The following is an 18,002-nucleotide window of genomic DNA, read 5'->3' as shown; positions in this document are numbered from 1 at the left end:
GCTGGAGAAAGGCAAGAACCTTCCCAGGGGATGCTTCAGGGCGTCTTTTGAGACAGTCACTGAACTGGGCCTGAATGGCAAGCAGGTTCCTACCAGAGGCAATGGGCGGGTATAGAATGTTCCGCAGGATCAGGCTGTGCAAATGCAGCACCTATCAAGTGGGAAAAGCAATGTACGGTTCCGCGCATGCGTGCGGAGTCCCTCGTGCTTACTTGAGGACGCCTGCGCAAGCGTCGCAAGGATTTCTTTTTTCCCGTTGCCCTGCCTCCTGAAGTAGGTAGGTAATAATTTCAAACAGCCGAGGCAAGCCCGCCCCGCTCATCCGCAGCAGAGCCGCGCGCGGCCGGTAGGGTGCGCTATCCACGGTGCCGTTCCAGATCCCGGCCGGCCTGCGCCTGCGCGGGGCTTGAGCACCGTCGCGAAGGCTGTGGGGGGGGGGGGGGGGGTGGAGCGGCCTGTCCCACACCTGCGCACTCGGACCAAGATGGCGGCGGCGGCCCGCCTGGGCTGGGGAGCTGCGGCGGTTGCCGCGGGGCTACGGAGGCGGTAGGTGGTGAGCCCCGGGCTGCGTATAGCGGTGCCGCTGGCCTTAGCCAGCAGAGCAGTCGCCTCCCCGGCCGCCCTCTCTTACACCGGGTGGGGAGAAGTGCCCCTGACCTTGCCTTTGGGTCCACCCCCGTCGCCGAAGTTGGGGGTTTAAACCCTGAGGTGGGCAGCTCTCGGTGAGGCAGCTCTGCGACCCGGTTCTGGCGGGCCCTGCCGGCCTTGTCCCAGGCTCCGAGACCCGGTGCCTGAGTCCCTGTGGTGGGGAGGCTCTCAGAGACCGGCTGTAGGGACCCCACAAAGGAGCTGTTTTTAAATCGGGGCCCCTCCAGCCCCTCCACCCCATGCATTCGCTCTGCCTTTTAAACACAAAATCAGAACGTCAAAAATGTCACTCATTTTCTTAGTGCGGCCTAGAAGGGGAACATGACCTATCTGAAGTCACACAGCATCTAAGTGCTGGAACTCTAGATTTCCGCGCCCCACCCACCAAACCCACTCCGTTCCCTTGTCTTTCCTCTTTCCATTTGCCCTGTCTTTGCGCTTGGCTTCCCAGGGACATCTGTCAACACTGGTTAGGTGAAAGGCACTGAGGACGCAAGTAGATTGTTGTACCCTGGTTTCTCTTATGGAACAAAAGGAGAAGAGGGCCTAACAAGGGTTGATCTCCTGAGTGTTTGTTAGGGGTTTTAGTGCTAATGATGCTCTTGAAGTTGAAATGCATTTGCTAAAATAATTAGGTTTGCAGAAGGATTTTTTGTTAGTCACCTCCTGTCTCCCTCTCTTATTTTTGAGTAGATGTCTTCCTGGAATAATTTAACTCACCTTTACTATTTTATTACTCTAAACCCATCTCCATCAGAATATTTATCCATTCTGCCTTTTCCCTGGGCTGAAAGGAAATTTCCGTATTCCAGGTGTAGTTCCGTCCTCGGTGTACTTCCATATTGCAAGGTAACCAAGATTTAGGCAGTGTGCTATAGATAAAAATGCTTTCACCCCAAACCTGAATTCCATTTAATGAATAATTGTTGGGCACCTATCGCATACTCATAATAGTGGTAGCTAACATTTATTGAACACATGCTACATGGCCTAGCACTGTTTTAAGCACTTTACATGGATTATCTGGATCCATGTTTGCCCCAGTCTTTATGAGTTAGCGGTGAATATTAACTTCATTTTAGAAATGAGGAAGGTCATCATGCTAGTGGCTAGGGACAGCAATGAAGACAGTCCCTCCTCTTTATGAGTTTGCAGGTTGAAAATAATCAGAGAAATGTAAAAAACAAAAAGTGATCATAAATATGCTTAAAATTCCTCAGTGACTCCTGTGAAACGAAAATTGGAATGGATAGCAATAGTATTTTAAAGTAAACTGGATTTTCAAGTAACTTGCACTAGATTTCTAAAATTTTTCACTAGTAACATCTCCTTTTGTTTACTTTTCTAGTAGTATTTGTTTTTCCCTTCTCCCTTTGTTTTTAATTAGTCAAATCCATGAAAAATAAAATAGCCAGTCAACACTTTGGAAGTTTTGTAACTTTGGTTATTTCATTCTGATTATATTCAGAGTAAAGTAACCAAAGTTACAAAGCAGCATCAATATGTTTCCAGTCAGAAAGCACGTATAGATAGTTGACTTCTTTAGCAGTTTGGTGGAGAATAGTATATTTTCTATTAGACTTTTGGAGGTATTGAAATGCCTTTCAAAACAAATAGCATAGGTTGTCTCTTTCCAGGGAAACATGGTGGTAGAGACAGAAAAGGAGGGAGGCTTTTCACTGTATTTACTTTTATTCCCTTTGAATTTTGAACCATGTGACTCTACCACCTAGTTGTTTTTAAATCTAAAAAGGGAAAAACAGTTTGTAGCTCTTTGCCTCCTTCATGCATACCTAAGAGTCTGGAACTCCAGGTTATAAATCACTAATGTAGATGCACTTCTGTTTCTTTACACCAGATATTGTATATTCTATATACACTCAGTTATAAAGGCTATAAATCTCCCCTTGAGCTCCTGTTTTTAAATTGTTTGTAGATATTGCTTGTCTAAGGGAGTGGAAATAATGTTGTGGATGGAAAATGAAAATTCATCTTTGTTACTATTTTCATTATGGTTGTTTTATATATGAGAAGTAGAAACTTGAGCTTAAGAGATTATCTCTTAAAATGTCATTTTTATTTGTTTTTAAATGTAGATTCTGTCATATGATGAATCCATATACCATTAAGAAACAGCCTCTGCATCAGTTTGTCCAGAGACCACTTTTCCCACTCCCTGCAACCTTATGTAACACAGGTAAAATTTCATCTCTTTTAGAGCAAACTGCCTGAGTGAAATTCTGTGGGTCATAAACAAGGAGAATTTGTAAATTTTCTATTCAGATGCCTATAAAAAGAATATAACATTTTTTTCTGCCATAAATTACACTTTACTATAATTATGTGCTTACACATATCATTTGGCATTAAATTTCAAGAATCCTGAATACAGTATCCAGTACCTCTATGAAATCTCAGTTTCTTGTGTAACACATCTTCTGAAGCATAAGAGTTGCTCAATACATGATTTCTGAAACAAAAATATAAAAAGAAGTTACAAATGGGTTTGTGTTTCAAAGAATCATATGTATTTTAAGCTATTGCCCTCCTTATTTTGATAAGAATACCTCTAAAATCAGTAAGTTTCTAGCTTTCACCCAGGCCTTAGGACATAGTACTTTGAATGTAGTTTTTCTTTTTTTGTCAGCATTAATCACTATGGTTTTGTTGACAGTCTTGTTGATGTTACATGCTTTTCTTTAATATTGGAAATAAGTATGAAGATAGGATTTGAAAATTTTTGCAATATGACCACTGTCATGTGGTTAGGGAACCTTTTTGGGGAGGGTGTGTGTGTGTGTGTCTGTCTGTCTGTCTGTCTGTCTGTCTGTGAATACCTACCTATATGTGCTTATGGAGCTGTAAGAATTGGGATTCAGCTCTTGGCCCATCTCCATTTCCATCACTACCTTGAACTCCTCCTTGTGGCCATGCTACTCTGGAAGGTGGCTAAGTCTGGCTAATGCCATGAGTTGGATCAGGGTAAAGACCTTACCTCCCCTGTATCCTGGGGCAAGAACAGGAGTACCGTTCCTGTCTCCTTGAGTCACAGAACAATTGAGGCATAAATATTGAGTAACTCAGCATCTTAAGCTACTTTAATTAGACTTTTAAATTTTTTAGAACTGAATTATGTGGTCATCTAGGCTTTTCAAATTGGAAACCTGCTGATTTTAGTCTTTGATATTGACTTCAAGCACCATTAATTTATATTTGAGGGGGAGCTTATGTCTACCTTTTTATCTGTTACCTATTATACCAAGCATAATAGGAAAGATTATTTTACAAGAGTCTTTCTCTCCTGTTGTAACCGTTATGACACTTTCAGAGGATCTTTCTGGATGATGGATCTGAGAGTCATTTTTGAAATATCTAATTTAACCCAGTTTAGGCTATAACTGGAATGATTTTATTAATACCTAGTCAGATTACTTTTTTTGAAATACCTTTGTTCATTGTTAAAATTTATGTAGTGATATCATATATTATCATATTTTCTATTTCAGACATATGTAGATTATACTCTCTTAAATAATTTTTTACATTTATAGTTCTTCAAGTGTTTCTAAAAATTTTTCTTTCTGCATGTATAGTTTTACACAAATGGACTGAGTAGAATAAAGCCAGATTTAATTCTTCAAATATTGGTAGAGTGCCTAATATGTGCAGAGATTTTGGTTACCAATAAATTATTAAGAAAGGCCACAGAGATGATTGTTCAGAGCCTGGGTTAAAAGAACCTTGTTTTCTGTATATTTACAGAAAGTGGCGGCAGCACCTTATATAATGTTCCATCTGAAAAATTGTTCCCTTGTAGTGCAGATTGTCAGAGGAACTTATTGGTTGGAAGTATAAACATTTTAAATCAAGTACTTCAACATTGAGGTTATCATTTTTCATTTTTCTCTTTTTTAGGATTTGCCTGGTCACCAAGTCACCAACTAATATCTTTACAGGACAGTGACTTAAGCAAAATGTATGGGAGTTTAGTTTCAATTTCTACTTTACCAAGGAAATGACTCAGCATCAGTTAGCTGGAACTGCATGGCGAGGTGCAAAAACAATCTCAGCTGTCAAATTAGAATCTTCTCTTTTAACAGTTAAGAAAAGCATATTTATACCAACCATATGTTTTGCCAAATTTAATCTCTTTCTAATTTAAAATAAAACTGTTGCTTTTTGATACTTTACTCTTTCTTAAGATATGTGATGTGAGGATTATGACAGGATAGAAAGACTGATCTTAAGTATATTTTCCTTTTATGCTTGGCACTAATACTTATGGAGTGGTAGTATGCACAGTGGTTAAACAGGTCAGTGCTGGAAAATTGGCCAGGCTTGAATCCTGGCTCTGTCACTTAACTAGCCGAGTGACTTTGAGCTTTAGTTTCCTCATTTATAAATTAGGATAAAAACAGTGCCTCCTTGGCAGGATGTAAGGATTAAATGATATAATTCACATAAAGTGTTTAGCACCATGCCCAGCACATGATAATTACTCAATAAATTAACTTATTTCCATATACTGCTCTAAGAAGAGATTTGGGTGGTGGTGTTTTTTTTTTTTTTTTAAAGTCAGAAGGTTTATTTTCATAATAAGTAACCAGAGCCTGTTTAATAGTTTTAAACTGTTAAAACCTCAGTACTATCTTTTTGTCCTACAAGCTGTTATCATAATAGCAAGGTAGGAAATTAAAGATTCTTTTATTCTCAATCTAATCATGGCCCTAGAAGGAACAGAGAAGAAAAGAATCTCTAAAGATAATTTTAAAATATTCTAGAAAGTAATTCACATAGATTTCCACCTACATGATAATTTATAATGTCACTAACTCTATACCTTTGGACAAGTTACTTAACTCTTAGTGACTTAACAAGTTACTTATCTCTAAGCCTCAGTTTCTTCATTTGTAAAATGGGAACAATAATACATTCTTCATAGGATTGTTAAAGGCTTAAATATATATAAAGCACTCAACCCTGTCTCTGATATGTAATAAGTAAGCATAAAATAAATATCATTTGTTATTATTATAAATTTATTTATCTTTAAAAAATGTTAGCACTTTGGAAAGTGATGATGATTTATTATTATAGCTAATTTGGTATTGAGTTACCAAATAGAATCCATCTAAGACTCCTGAATTATGATATGCCTTCCTACTTAGGTGTAGGATATTGCTAGAATCTGTTGAGTAACAAAACTATCTAAATAATTAGTATTAATATAAAATTCAGTGAAGTTATCCTAAATATTTTGATAAATTTGTTGCTTGTCTTTAACAATTCTTATTCTGTAAGCTTGGGCAATAAAGCTTTATATTCTTTTTTTCTAATTTTCCGTATTTCTTTTGGTTCTCTGAAAATGAGCACTTCATAGTCCATAAACTTAACAATTTTTTTCTAGAATAACATTCTTTCTTTTTTCTCTTTTAGTGAGATACATGTTTATTCAAACACAAGATACCCCAAATCCCAACAGTTTAAAGTTTATTCCAGGAAAACCTGTTCTTGAGACAAGGACCATGGATTTTCCCACACCAGCTACAGCATTTCGCTCCCCTCTGGCTAGGTATAGTACTATTTTTAATTTGCTTTTACCAAGAAACATAGATAACTGACTTCGGGGGTTAAGGTAGCCTTACTTGGCTATTTTACTTTTATGTGCATTGCATCTTTTCAGTATAGAGATTATTTTCTTTTCAGGTGAGAGATAAAGAAAAATAAGAGTTGATATTAGGAAACCCTTCTCCTGAAAAGGGATATACTTAAGAGATCTGCAGCATGACTAAATAAGAATTTATATTTTTCCTTTTAAAAAATCTATCAAAATGATAATATGGCACGACTTAGCTGGTGGTCCAGTGGTTAAAACACCACGCTTCCAATGCAGGAGGCGTGGGTTCGATCCCTGGTTGGGGAACTAAGATCCCACTTGCCACGTGGCCAAAAAAAAAAAAAAAAAAAAAAAAATGAGGCAGATATCCATTCTAAATCTTTAAAACCCTGTTTTTAGAAAACAATAAAAACATGATCATTTTATTCTCAAGGATAGCTGGATTTCTAGATGTTTCAAAATGGAATAATTTCTAAAATATTCCTCTCAGAACTATAAATGATAATAGTTATCAGATGTGGCATGATTTTTTAATAAACTAGTGAGTGGTGACAGTTTTTATTTTTATTTATTTTTTATTGAAGTATAGTTGATTTACAACATCGTGTTAGCTTGAGGTGGATAGCAAAGTGATTCAGTTATTTTTCTTTCCAGATTATATTCTGTTATAGTTATTAAAAGATACAGAATATAATTCCCTATGCTATGTAGTAGATCCTTGTTGCTTATCTATTTTAGGTAGTCCTTATCTGTTAATCCCATACTCCTAATTTGTCCCTCCCTCTCTTTCCCCTTTGGTAACCGTAAGTTTGTTTTCTGTGTCTTTGAGTCTGCTTCTGTTTTGTATATAGATTCATTTGCATTATTTTTTAGTTTCCACATATAAGTGATATCATACAGTATTTGTCTTTCTCTGTCTGACTTACTTCATTAAGTATAATATTCTCTAGGTCCATCCATGTTGCTGTAAATGGCATTATTTCATTCTTTTTAATGACTGAGTAATATTCCATTGTACATGTGTACCACATCTTCTTAAGTCAGTTGTCTATTGATGGGCACTTGGGTTGCTTCCATGTCTTGACTATTGTAAATAGTGCTGCTGTGAATACTGGGGTGTGTGTATCTTTTGGAATTAGAGTTTTCATTTTTTCTGGATATATACCCAGGAGTGGGATTGTTGGATCATATGATAGCTCTATTTTTAGTTTTTTAAGGAACCTCCATACTGTTTTCCATAGTGGCTGCACCAATTTACATTCAGTGGTGACAGTTTTTAAATTCACTAAAGACATGTTAAATGTGTGTCAGATGATAAAGCACAAACAATAAAATTATAAAACCCCTTTTTAACTGATAGCTAGAGAAGTTATTTATAATAAGAAATGTTAGGTCAATCACATCAACTGAAATTTTTGGTAACCTAAGACTGATACTGATTGCCAAGGATATTGGGAAAATAAAACTTAGATAACTATTTCTGTATACATACAGCCATTTAATGTGTCTCATTTAGGGGAGCCAGGAATATGCTTATCTCAGGAATCGTTTTTAAACTTTCTAGTTAATAAATATGCACATTTCCTTCGACCTAAACATACCACTTGTTGGAATATATCTTAGAGCATTTGTTTTTTGTACTTTTTAATACAAGCCACAGTAATAAACTTTTTTTTTTTAACATCTCTATTGGAGTGTAATTGCTTTACAATGGTGTGTTAGTTTCTGCTTTATAACAAAGTGAATCAGCTATTAAACATCTTATATTATGACTCACTATATACATACACACATACACATATACATACACAGATGTACATAAATATGTACATCTATGTATGTATATATAGGTATGAAACAAGTGTTTGATGGGGCAATTTTTGCCTTTATAAGGTATAAAACATTCTTTTTTTTATAAATGTATTTTTTATTTGTTTGTTTTTGTCTGCGTTGGGTTTTGTTGATGCACGTGGGCTTTCTCTAGTTGTGGCGAGTGGGGCTACTCTTTGTTGCGGTGCGCAGGCTTCTTATTGCGGTGGCTTCTCTTGTTGCGGAGCACGGGCTCTAGGCGCGCAGGCTTCAGTAGTTGTGGCACGCGGGCTTGCGGGCTCTAGAAAGCAGGCTCAGTAGTTGTAGCACACTGGCTTAGTTGCTCCGCAGCATGTGGGATCTTCCCGGACCAGGGATCGAACCTGTGTCCCCTGCATTGGCAGGCGGATTCTTAACCACTGTGCCACCAGGGAAGTCCCTAAAGCATTCTTATATTTCCTTTCTTGTGCTTTTTATATTATTCTGTTCTGTTCTGTTTTATTTTATTAGATAAAATCCTGGTCACTCTATAATTGATTTTACGACTCACTGGTGGTTTTGAAAAACACTACCTTAGAGAACAGCCACATATATACATAAGGAGTATGCAAGTATGTTCATTGTAGCCTTGTTGGTAATGGTAATAAGTTAGAAACAACCTAAATATTCATCGGTAGGAAGAGTTAGATAAACTTTGTTCGTCCATAGTCTGCATGGACAAACAATAAAACAATAAAAAGGATGAGGTGGACTCATATTTACTGAATGACCTCTAAGACATACTGTTATTGCAGAAAGCAAGTTGCAGAACAGTGAATACATTATGATTATTATGTGTATGAAAACAAAAAACACAAAACAACAAAAATGCACTGATAAAGAGGTCTGGAAGAATGTACACAAAACTGATAACAGTGGATTTGGGAGGGGTGGTCAAGAGGCATTTTTACTCTCTATGTATAGTTTGAAATGTTTACATCAAGTACAAGCTCACATATTTTGTATTTTAAAAAATGTAAAAATAAAAAAGCCCAAACTGATTCAGTTACAGATTAGTTGGAGATTATTTCTGTCAGATGTTCAGTTGGCAAAAATCCCCATTTCTCCGGTTTACAGAATTTATTATCTTCAGTCAGCCTTGTTTTTGTTGTTTAGCAGAGAATGTTTTTACTGTAAGGTAGAACGTAAGCTTCATGAGGATGGAAACCAGTCTGTTCTGCTCGTTGTTGCATCCCTAGTGCTTAGTACAGTGTCTGCTACTCAGCAGGTGCTCAAATATTAGTTGAATGAATGAATACACAGTAATGTATCTTACTTCAGGGAGGCATTTGACTTGTTTCTTCCTGTCCTTGTAGACAAGACAAAGAAATGTAAGCAGAGGGTAAACCTGTCTCTAGGGACATGTAAAAGGGCTCTGAATCCCTGTAGTTGGCATGTTTATTCAGGACTTTTTTAAAATCAGCAACATTAATAAAGATATAATTATCAGTTTTTCAGATGAGAGGATTTGCTTATCTGTTGGATGGCAAAATTCAGAAACATTTTCGAAAGTTTTATTAGGCTTAAAGCAAATAAGATAAAAGTCTAACAGAAATAAATATTAAGCCGTGTGTTTAAATTTTTTAAATGAATAGCACAATTATGGGATAGAAGAACCTGACCTTTCAGTTAGTCATGTTGGATATGATGCAATGCTCAAAAAAGTCAGTCAAACTTTGTAACAGAGTCCTAGTGTCCAGCCTAAAAGAGGTAATAGTCTTTCTACTCTGAGCAAGTTAGACTACATTTGGGATAGTGTTTTCAGTTCTGGGTATCATATTTTGTTTTGGACATTGACAAGTTGAAATTGTCCCAAGGAAAGTAACCTAAATGACAAAGCATGTATAATAATGTTTGAAACTCCTGTTTCCGCTTTTTCTTTCTTTTAGGGACAGAACCTGTGAACTCTTTCCTAAAGCAGTCTCCATGATATGGACCATAGATCAGGTGTATTCCTTTGCATAGTCCTTTCATTTGGGAAAAAAAAAAGCTTTGCTGATAGTGCTAATCAAGGGTCCTACTTAAAGGTCTGTGCTTTGGTTTATGGATCATAAGCTGCAGCCAAAAATCTTGTGACCACTTGCAAATTTAACATGAAGTGGTTGTGTAAAGGACTTAGACGACATAGTTTCAGACAAATTCCTAAATAATTTCAAAGTGGTAATTTTGATAGCATTCTTGCAATGGTAGACAAAGAAAAGGAAACTAACCTTCTTTGGAGTATGTCAGCTTTTGTTCCTAAGGTTGGGAAAAAAGAAACTGCTTTAGAGAGTCTGCTAGGTGTGGTACAGATGTCAGTGATTGGGGAAGGAAGCTGTAATACAAAATTCCTTGAAGGGCTTTTTCAAATTACAATCTGCCCTTCCTCCTCTCACAGGATTCTAAAAAATTAGCTTTACTGAAGTATAATTTACGTGCAATAAAATTCACCAATTTTAAGTGAGTTTTGATAAGTATATAAAATTGTGTAACCACCAAGAAAATAAAAATATAAAACATTTTTATCAGTGTAAAAGATCCGTCATTTCCCTTTGCTTTCAGTCTCCTCTTGCTTCACCTCCACACCCTGCTAACTTTTTTTTTATGGCAATGACTTTTAATTTTTAAATTTTTATTAAAAAATGTTTTTTCCAGCTTCTGTGAGATGTAATTGACATAAAGCATTGTTTAAGTTTAAGGTATACAACATGATGATTTGATATACACATACATTGTGAAATGATTACCATAGAAAGGTTAGTTAACACATCTATCACCCCGGCAGCTATTGATATTCTTTACGCCACTACAGTTTTGCCTTTTCTAGAGTTTCATATAAATGGAACCAGATAGTCTTTTGTGTTTGGCTTCTTTCATTTAGTATAATGATTTTGAGAGTCATCCTTGTCCTTGTGTGGATCTATAGTTCATTTCTCTTTATTGCCAAGTAATACTACATTGTATGGGTATTCCCAGTTTGTTTAGTCATTCCTCAGTAGATGGACATTTCCAGATTTTTTTGTTTTTGGTATTGTAAATAAAGCTGCTATAAAGATTCATGTGCAAGGCTTCCCTGGTGGTGCAGTGGTTAGGAATCCGCCTGCCAGTGCAGGGGACATGGGTTCGGGCCCTGGTCTGGGAAGATCCCACATGCCGCGGAGCAACTAAGCTGTGTGCCACAACTACTGAGCCTGCACTCTAGCGCTTGCGAGCCACAACTACTGAGCCCGCATGCCACAAGTGCTGAAGCTCGCGTGCCTAGAGCCTGTGCTTCGCGGCAGGAGAGGCCACTGCAGTGAGAAACCCGAGCACTGCGGTGAAGAGTGGCCCCCGCTCGCTGCAACTCTAGAGGACCTGCGTGCAGCAACGAAGACCCGAAGCGGCAAAAATAAATAAATAAATTTTAAAAAAAGAGATTCACGTGCAAGTCTTTATGGAGCATACATTTTCATTTCTCTTGGGTAAATAACTAGGAGTGGGATTGCTGGATCGTAGGGTAAGAGGATGAAACAAGATTGGCCATGATTTGCTAATTGTTGAAACTGGTGATGACTATGTGGAGGTTCTTTTACATTTCTCTCTACTTTTGTGTATATTGTAGACCAGGGGTTCCCAACCCCCGGTCCACGGCCTGTTAGGAACTGGGCCGCACAGCAGGAGGTGAGCTGTGGGCAACCGAGGGAAGCTTCATCTGCCGCTCCCCATCGCTCCCCATCACTCACATTACCACCTGAACCTTCCCCACCATCGCTCGCATTACCGCTGGAACCATCTCCCACCCCCACGCCCCCGTCCGTGGAAAAATTGACTTCCACGAAACTGGTCCCTGGTGCCAAAAAGGTTGGGGACTTCTGTTGTAGACTTTTCCATAATAAAACATTTTATTGTCTCTTTTTAAAAATTTTTTCACAGGCAGTTATTTAGGATTGAAGGAGTAAAAAGTGTCTTCTTTGGACCAGATTTCATCACTGTCACAAAGGTAAGCATATGATTATATAAAATAAGATGTGACATACTTTTAGTTTTTTCTGAATCCAGTGCCCCTCTCCAGAATATTCATTCTTGATGTGTTCTACACATACTGTTATTAAAAATCTCAAATTAATTTTACTTCTCACATTTCTCAAGTTAATTATTTAATAGAATTTTCAAGTTGAAATTAACTATAGTCCAGATCCCTCATTTTTCAAAAGAGAAAAACTTGAGCTTCAGAGAGTTAAATGCAGTGTCCAAGATTGTATAGGTAGCCTCCAGCAGGACCAAGACTCAACCTTGGCAGGACTAAAATTTAGGCTTCCAAGTATAATTTTTACTAATTCTTAATTTACATTGATAGAGTAAAAAGAGAAGCAAATAAATGATCAAATATATATATATTTGACCTACAGAATGATTATCTGTCTCCTTTCAAAATGAGCATTTATAAAATGGCATCTGGCACATTCTGCCAGCCTACCATCCTGCAATAACACTTCAGAGCTTCACAGACAAGAGCAGTGGATTGTGTACTTCTGCAACACTTGGATAACCTCTTAATGTCAAAAAATCAAGCTAAATATGCTACCCATCCAACATCTAAGGTCATATTTGCTAGAAAAGACTGTTTCATTTTTAAGTCTACTAGATTAATGAGAAATGAACCATATAAATTTGAACTATACTTATTCTTTTAGATCTGTAATTGATATGTTTGCACTGAACTTAATCACTTGCCCAATTTTGCATCAAAATCAAAAGTATTCAATTAGCTCCTCTTAAGCAGTTTGAAAGGATTACTCTTGAGTTCTTGCTGCACCATGAAAGGGGACATACTGAGTTATCAACATGTTACATCTAGTCTAATATTCCCTTGCAGCTGTTTATATGAGGAGGAGAATTAGGATTTTCTTCCATGTTGGCGATCCCAGTGGCTATGGTTGTTCACACAAATATCCAGATTATAAAATGTTCTTCCCGGTTGTTTAAAGTGTTATTTGTTCTAAAGTCTCAGAAAGCCCTTTCTTGACCATATTACTGAAAGTGGTAACTCCCCCCAAGCGCTTATTACCTTATTTTCTTCATTACACTTATCTCTTAATGATATTGTTTATTTTTATTACCTTTCTTTCCTGCACTAGAATGTAAACTCCATGAAGATAAAGATAGTCCATCTTGTTAAGCTCACCTACAACAATGCTTAGCACATAGTATGCATTCAAAGAAATTTTTGTAGAAGGAAACAATGATGTAAAATTTCCTAAATTGAATTTTCAGGCTTCAAGTGGTTTCCCGCCAAATGTAGGATTGTGGTGAGCAAATCTGTGCTCACCAGTCTCTAGTCTTTGTTTACAGATGTTTGACCTATCTTTGTTATTCTTCAATTTTCTTTCTTATTTTATTTTATTTTTATTTTTGGCTGTGTTGGGTCTTCGTTTCTGTGCGAGGGCTTTCTCTAGTTGCGGTGAGCGGGGGCCACTCTTCATCGCGGTGCGCAGGCCTCTCACTGTCGTGGCCTCTCTTGTTGCGGAGCACAGGCTCCAGACGCGCAGGCTCAGTAGTTGTGGCTCACGGGCCTAGTTGCTCCACGGCATGTGGGACCTTCCCAGACCAGGGCTCGAACCCATGTCCCCTGCATTGACAGGCAGATTCTCAACCACTGCGCCACCAGGGAAGCCCCCCAATTTTCTTTCTTTGATATTTTTTGAAGGAGAAAAAAGGACCAGCATCACCAACATGTTTGATGTGGCACTAGTGCTTTACATACATTATCTAATTTAATTCTTCTTTTTAAACCATTTTTAAACTGAAGTATAGTTAATTTACAGTGGGTTTTTTTTTACTTTTTAAAAATGTAATTCTTACAACTAGTTTTTCTTGTCTTCATTTTACAAATAGGAAATTATGTATTTTAAGAAGTTTTTATTTCTTTTACATATAGCCTATGCTATATAAATTTTTTTGGGGGGGATGAAAACGTGATTATAGCTTATAAAGGTTTTTTTTTTTCTTGATTTGATTTTGGTAAGTCATCTTTTATTTCCCTTTCCCTTTGTAATTTAGTTACCCTTTTTGAAATTTCTCCAGCTCCATTATTTTTTCTTAATGAAATGGTATAACCAATAAATAATATTCCAAGTTAGGGCACACATTGATATTTAATAGATAGACTAGTAGATTGATGTGCTTTCTTCCAATTACCTTCCTCATCATGGACTATCCCATTTACCTGATACCTTCAGTGATTGCCTGTTTCCCTTTCTAACTTGTAATTGATAATTCACAGGCTTCTTTATGCATCTTTTTTTTTTTTTCCTAAATGTATATTTGCAGCTTATATGCTACCTTTTTCTCATTCAGACAACTTCATAATATTTTTTTTTCTTTTAATACCAATATTTCCCTATTCAGTAGAGCCCACTACTTACTGAAGCTCTAAGGTAGCCCTCTGATCCATCTTCCAAATAATTTATTAAAATGTTACCTAGAAGTAGTACTCATTACCAATCACTAAGGCGTCTCACTAATTTTGTTTTTGTATTCGTAGTAGTGCCTGTTTTACCTTCTGTGTACTGTCTCTAAATTAGTTCTTAATCCATGACAAAAATAGACCCGTTTGTATATGAAGACTCAGTTTTTAATAGTATTTAAGCATAGACCCTAGCTAACAGCCTCCTGAGAATCTAAATAGACTGCCTCTAATAGTTTTTTTCCTAAAGAGCTCTCCTTTAAAAAATTAAAACAAAACATGCTGCCTTTCTCATTTTAGATGTTAGTACTATTTGGGTACTATCTCTTTTTTTTTTTTTTAATGGAATCAACTAGTTGGCCAGATATAGATGTGAAATAGTTATGGATTCTTTCTTACGGATACCAGTCTAGTTGACAGTCCACAAGTCCTCTAGTACAGTAGCCGTAGATAAGACATGTTATACTTATGGTTCAACAGTTATGTCATTGGGTTTCTTCAATACTATTAAGTAATATACGTAAGTTGAATTTTTTTGAATAGTTGTGGGATATCCTGTATAGTTCATCAAGCAGTTATATCCTATTTTATTAAAAGAATGGGAAGTCTCTTTATTACCCTCTTTAAACACAGAATCCATTCAGTATTTTAACTCTCTTCACCTCATGAAAAAATATCTTTTAGTCATTTTGGTATCCCCTCTACAGGGCATGTACGTACAGCACACTTATTTGATAAATGAATGAATTGGGGGATGTTCTAAGATTGTATCTTCTAAAAGTCATTGTAAGCCAGCTCCTTTAGGAACAGTAACTGACATATATTTTCCAGAAATGAGTGCTATAGAATATATATAGGGAAAGATTCTTAAAGGTATTATTTTGTATTTGTCTTTGCCCTTGGTTGAAAATGTAACGTTTTCCTTCAAATATTTACAGGAAAATGAAGAGTTAGACTGGAATTTACTGAAACCAGATATCTATGCTACAATTATGGATTTCTTTGCATCTGGCTTACCTTTAGTTACTGAGGAAACACCTTCAGGAGAAGCAGGTAATGTGTTGGGTAATTAATATTTATCTTTTTTTTTTAAACTGTTCTATTTTCTTCACATTTGTCTTGATTTCAGAAGTCATGGGACTACAGATTTTTATCATTATACTATATTTAGCTCTGGAACCAATTCCAGAGGGGACAAAATTTCATGTGTACTAGTTTCATCCATCATTTTATAAAACTTGTGTATAAATTGAATATATTATACAAAACTAAAATTTTCAATTATAAAAATTTTCAAGCATATAGAAAATAATATTATAATGCTCACCAATTTGCCCTCTTCTCAGATTTAACAAAGGTTAACTCTCTGCCTTAATTGCTTTAGACTCATTTCTAAATAAAATATTAAAGACATAGCCAAAGACCCAGAACTCCCATCCCTTTTCCCTTTCTAATTCCAGAAATATATGTAAATTTAGTTTGTTTTTAAACTTTTACTATACATGTAAGTCTCTGCAGGGAATTTATAGTATTGGTTTTTGTTCTTAAACTTTAAATAACTTGTGTTATATGCAACTTTCCTTTTTTCACATATTTTGAAATACATCCATTTATTTATTTTAAGTGCTGGATAGTATTCCATTATATGAATAAATTACAGTTAATTAATTTTTTCCATTACTTATATTCAAGTGAATTGTTTGTGCTAATTTCTGGTACAAACATTGCTGCATTGGGTGTTCTTGTACAAGTCTCTTTGTGCATTTGTGGAAACCTGCTTTAGAGTACTTTTAGAGTATATTCCTAAAAGCAGAATTGCTGTATCGTAAATTGTTCTAATTTACATGCAAATTAGCAGTGTATAAGAATTTCAACTTTCTTATATCTTCATCATCACTTTGTGTTTACTTTTTTCTTTTAACCAATATGTTAGGGGTAAAATGGTGTCTTGTTTTAATTGCATTTCCTTGATTAATATTGAGCCTGAAGGTTTTCATATAAACATATGGCCAGTATTCATATGACTGGCCAATATTTTCCTTTTCAGTAAATTTCCTGTTCATAGTCTTTGCTGATTATTTAAAAAATTGAATTATGTGTCTTTTTTGTACTGGCCTTAGCAAGTTTTTAAAAAATATTCTGAGTATAAATCCTGAATATACTATATATAAATTAAGTATATTCATAGCAAATAACTTCTCCCTAACCATGCCTTATATTTTCACTATATTTAGGTTGTCTTTTGTCATTCAGAAATTTTTTCTTGGGCTTCCCTGGTGGTGCAGTGTTTAAGAATCCGCCTGCCACTGCAGGGGACACGGGTTTGATCCCTGGCCTGGGAAGATCCCACATGCCATGGAGCAACTAAGCCTGTGCGCCACAAGTACTGAGCCTCCACTCTAGAGCCCGCGTGCAACAACTACTGAAGCCCATGTGCCTAGAGCCCGTGCTCCACAGCAAGAGAAGCCACCACAATGAGAAGCCCGCGCACTGCAACGAAGAGTAGCCCCCGCTCGCCGCAACTAGAGAAAGCCCGCGCACAGCAATGAAGACCCAACACAGCCAAAAATAAAAACAAACAAACAAACAGAAGTCCCGTGTAAGAAAAAAAGAAAGAAATTTTTTCTTATTTTAAAATATGGAATGTTTCACAAATTTGTGTATCATCTTTGCGAAGGGACCATGCTAATCTTCTCTGTATCATTTCAGTTTTAGTATTTGTGCTGCTGAAGCAAGCACAGAAGTTTTTCTTTTTAATGAAGTCGCATATTTTCATCTTATCCTTTGTGGTTTCTGTTTTGTGTACATTGTTTTAATAAGTTATTTTATGTAAAGCACTTGGAAGAGTAACTTCACATGGAGCTCAAATACTAGCTGTGATTATTATATTTGTTGTTGATGAAATTTTTCCTTTCTCCAGTATCGTACAGATACTGTTTTGTGTGTGTGTGTGTGTATGTATATGTATACGTATATCTACACACACACATTTGTATAATCACTTTTAAATGAATCAATTTCACTTCTAGATAATATATATTCTAAATGAGTCTGATAAATGTGCACAAGACAACATGTGGAAGCATGTTTATTGAAATATTTTAAAAATATGTTAGCAGTTAAAAGGAGTGAACTTGATTAGGAGATATCAGTGCGGAAAGATACAAAAAATATTAAGTGATAAAGGAAAACTGAAGAGTTTATTTACATATTCTTACATATGTACCATTTATGCAAATTTTAAATAATAATACAAATTTTAAATTATGTGTGTTCTTGATGAACATGTATGTAAAATTGATATAATGTTTTGAGAGCCATTTGACATCTACCAAAACTTAAAAATACACAAGCCTATTGACCCAGCACTAGGAATTTTTTTTTTTATAAAGAATTCTTTCTTTTTTTTTTATAAATTATTTATTTACATTTTATTTTTGGCTGCGTTGGGTCTTTGTTGCAGTG

General features: G+C 36.2%; 1 protein-coding gene and 1 non-coding gene across 4 annotated transcripts in view; one reads left to right on the top strand and one right to left on the bottom strand.

Moving 5' to 3' along the window:
- Positions 1–464: 464 nt before the first annotated feature.
- Positions 465–18,002, top strand: part of NFU1 (NFU1 iron-sulfur cluster scaffold) — a 28,377-nt gene continuing 10,839 nt past the window's right edge. The window contains exons 1-6 of one of the 3 annotated variants that reach the window (XM_061210533.1): positions 465–546; positions 2,745–2,845; positions 6,085–6,220; positions 12,005–12,071; positions 15,476–15,590; positions 16,772–17,317. In XM_061210533.1, the coding sequence (XP_061066516.1) occupies positions 485–546; positions 2,745–2,845; positions 6,085–6,220; positions 12,005–12,071; positions 15,476–15,590; positions 16,772–16,905 (615 nt within the window). In that variant the 5' untranslated portion in view covers positions 465–484 and the 3' untranslated portion in view covers positions 16,906–17,317. Of the gene's footprint in view, positions 547–2,744; positions 2,846–6,084; positions 6,221–12,004; positions 12,072–15,475; positions 15,591–16,771; positions 17,318–18,002 lie in introns of those variants that run through there. The other 2 variants (XM_061210532.1, XM_061210534.1) reach the window with 2 other exon arrangements.
- LOC133074859 (U6 spliceosomal RNA) lies at positions 17,170–17,276 on the bottom strand. Its single transcript, XR_009697265.1, has one exon. It is a non-coding gene; the product is annotated as a U6 spliceosomal RNA (small nuclear RNA).

Source organism: Eubalaena glacialis, chromosome 14, assembly GCF_028564815.1.
Source record: "Eubalaena glacialis isolate mEubGla1 chromosome 14, mEubGla1.1.hap2.+ XY, whole genome shotgun sequence".
NCBI lineage: Eukaryota > Metazoa > Chordata > Mammalia > Artiodactyla > Balaenidae > Eubalaena > Eubalaena glacialis.
This window is presented reverse-complemented; position numbering and strand designations above follow the sequence as displayed.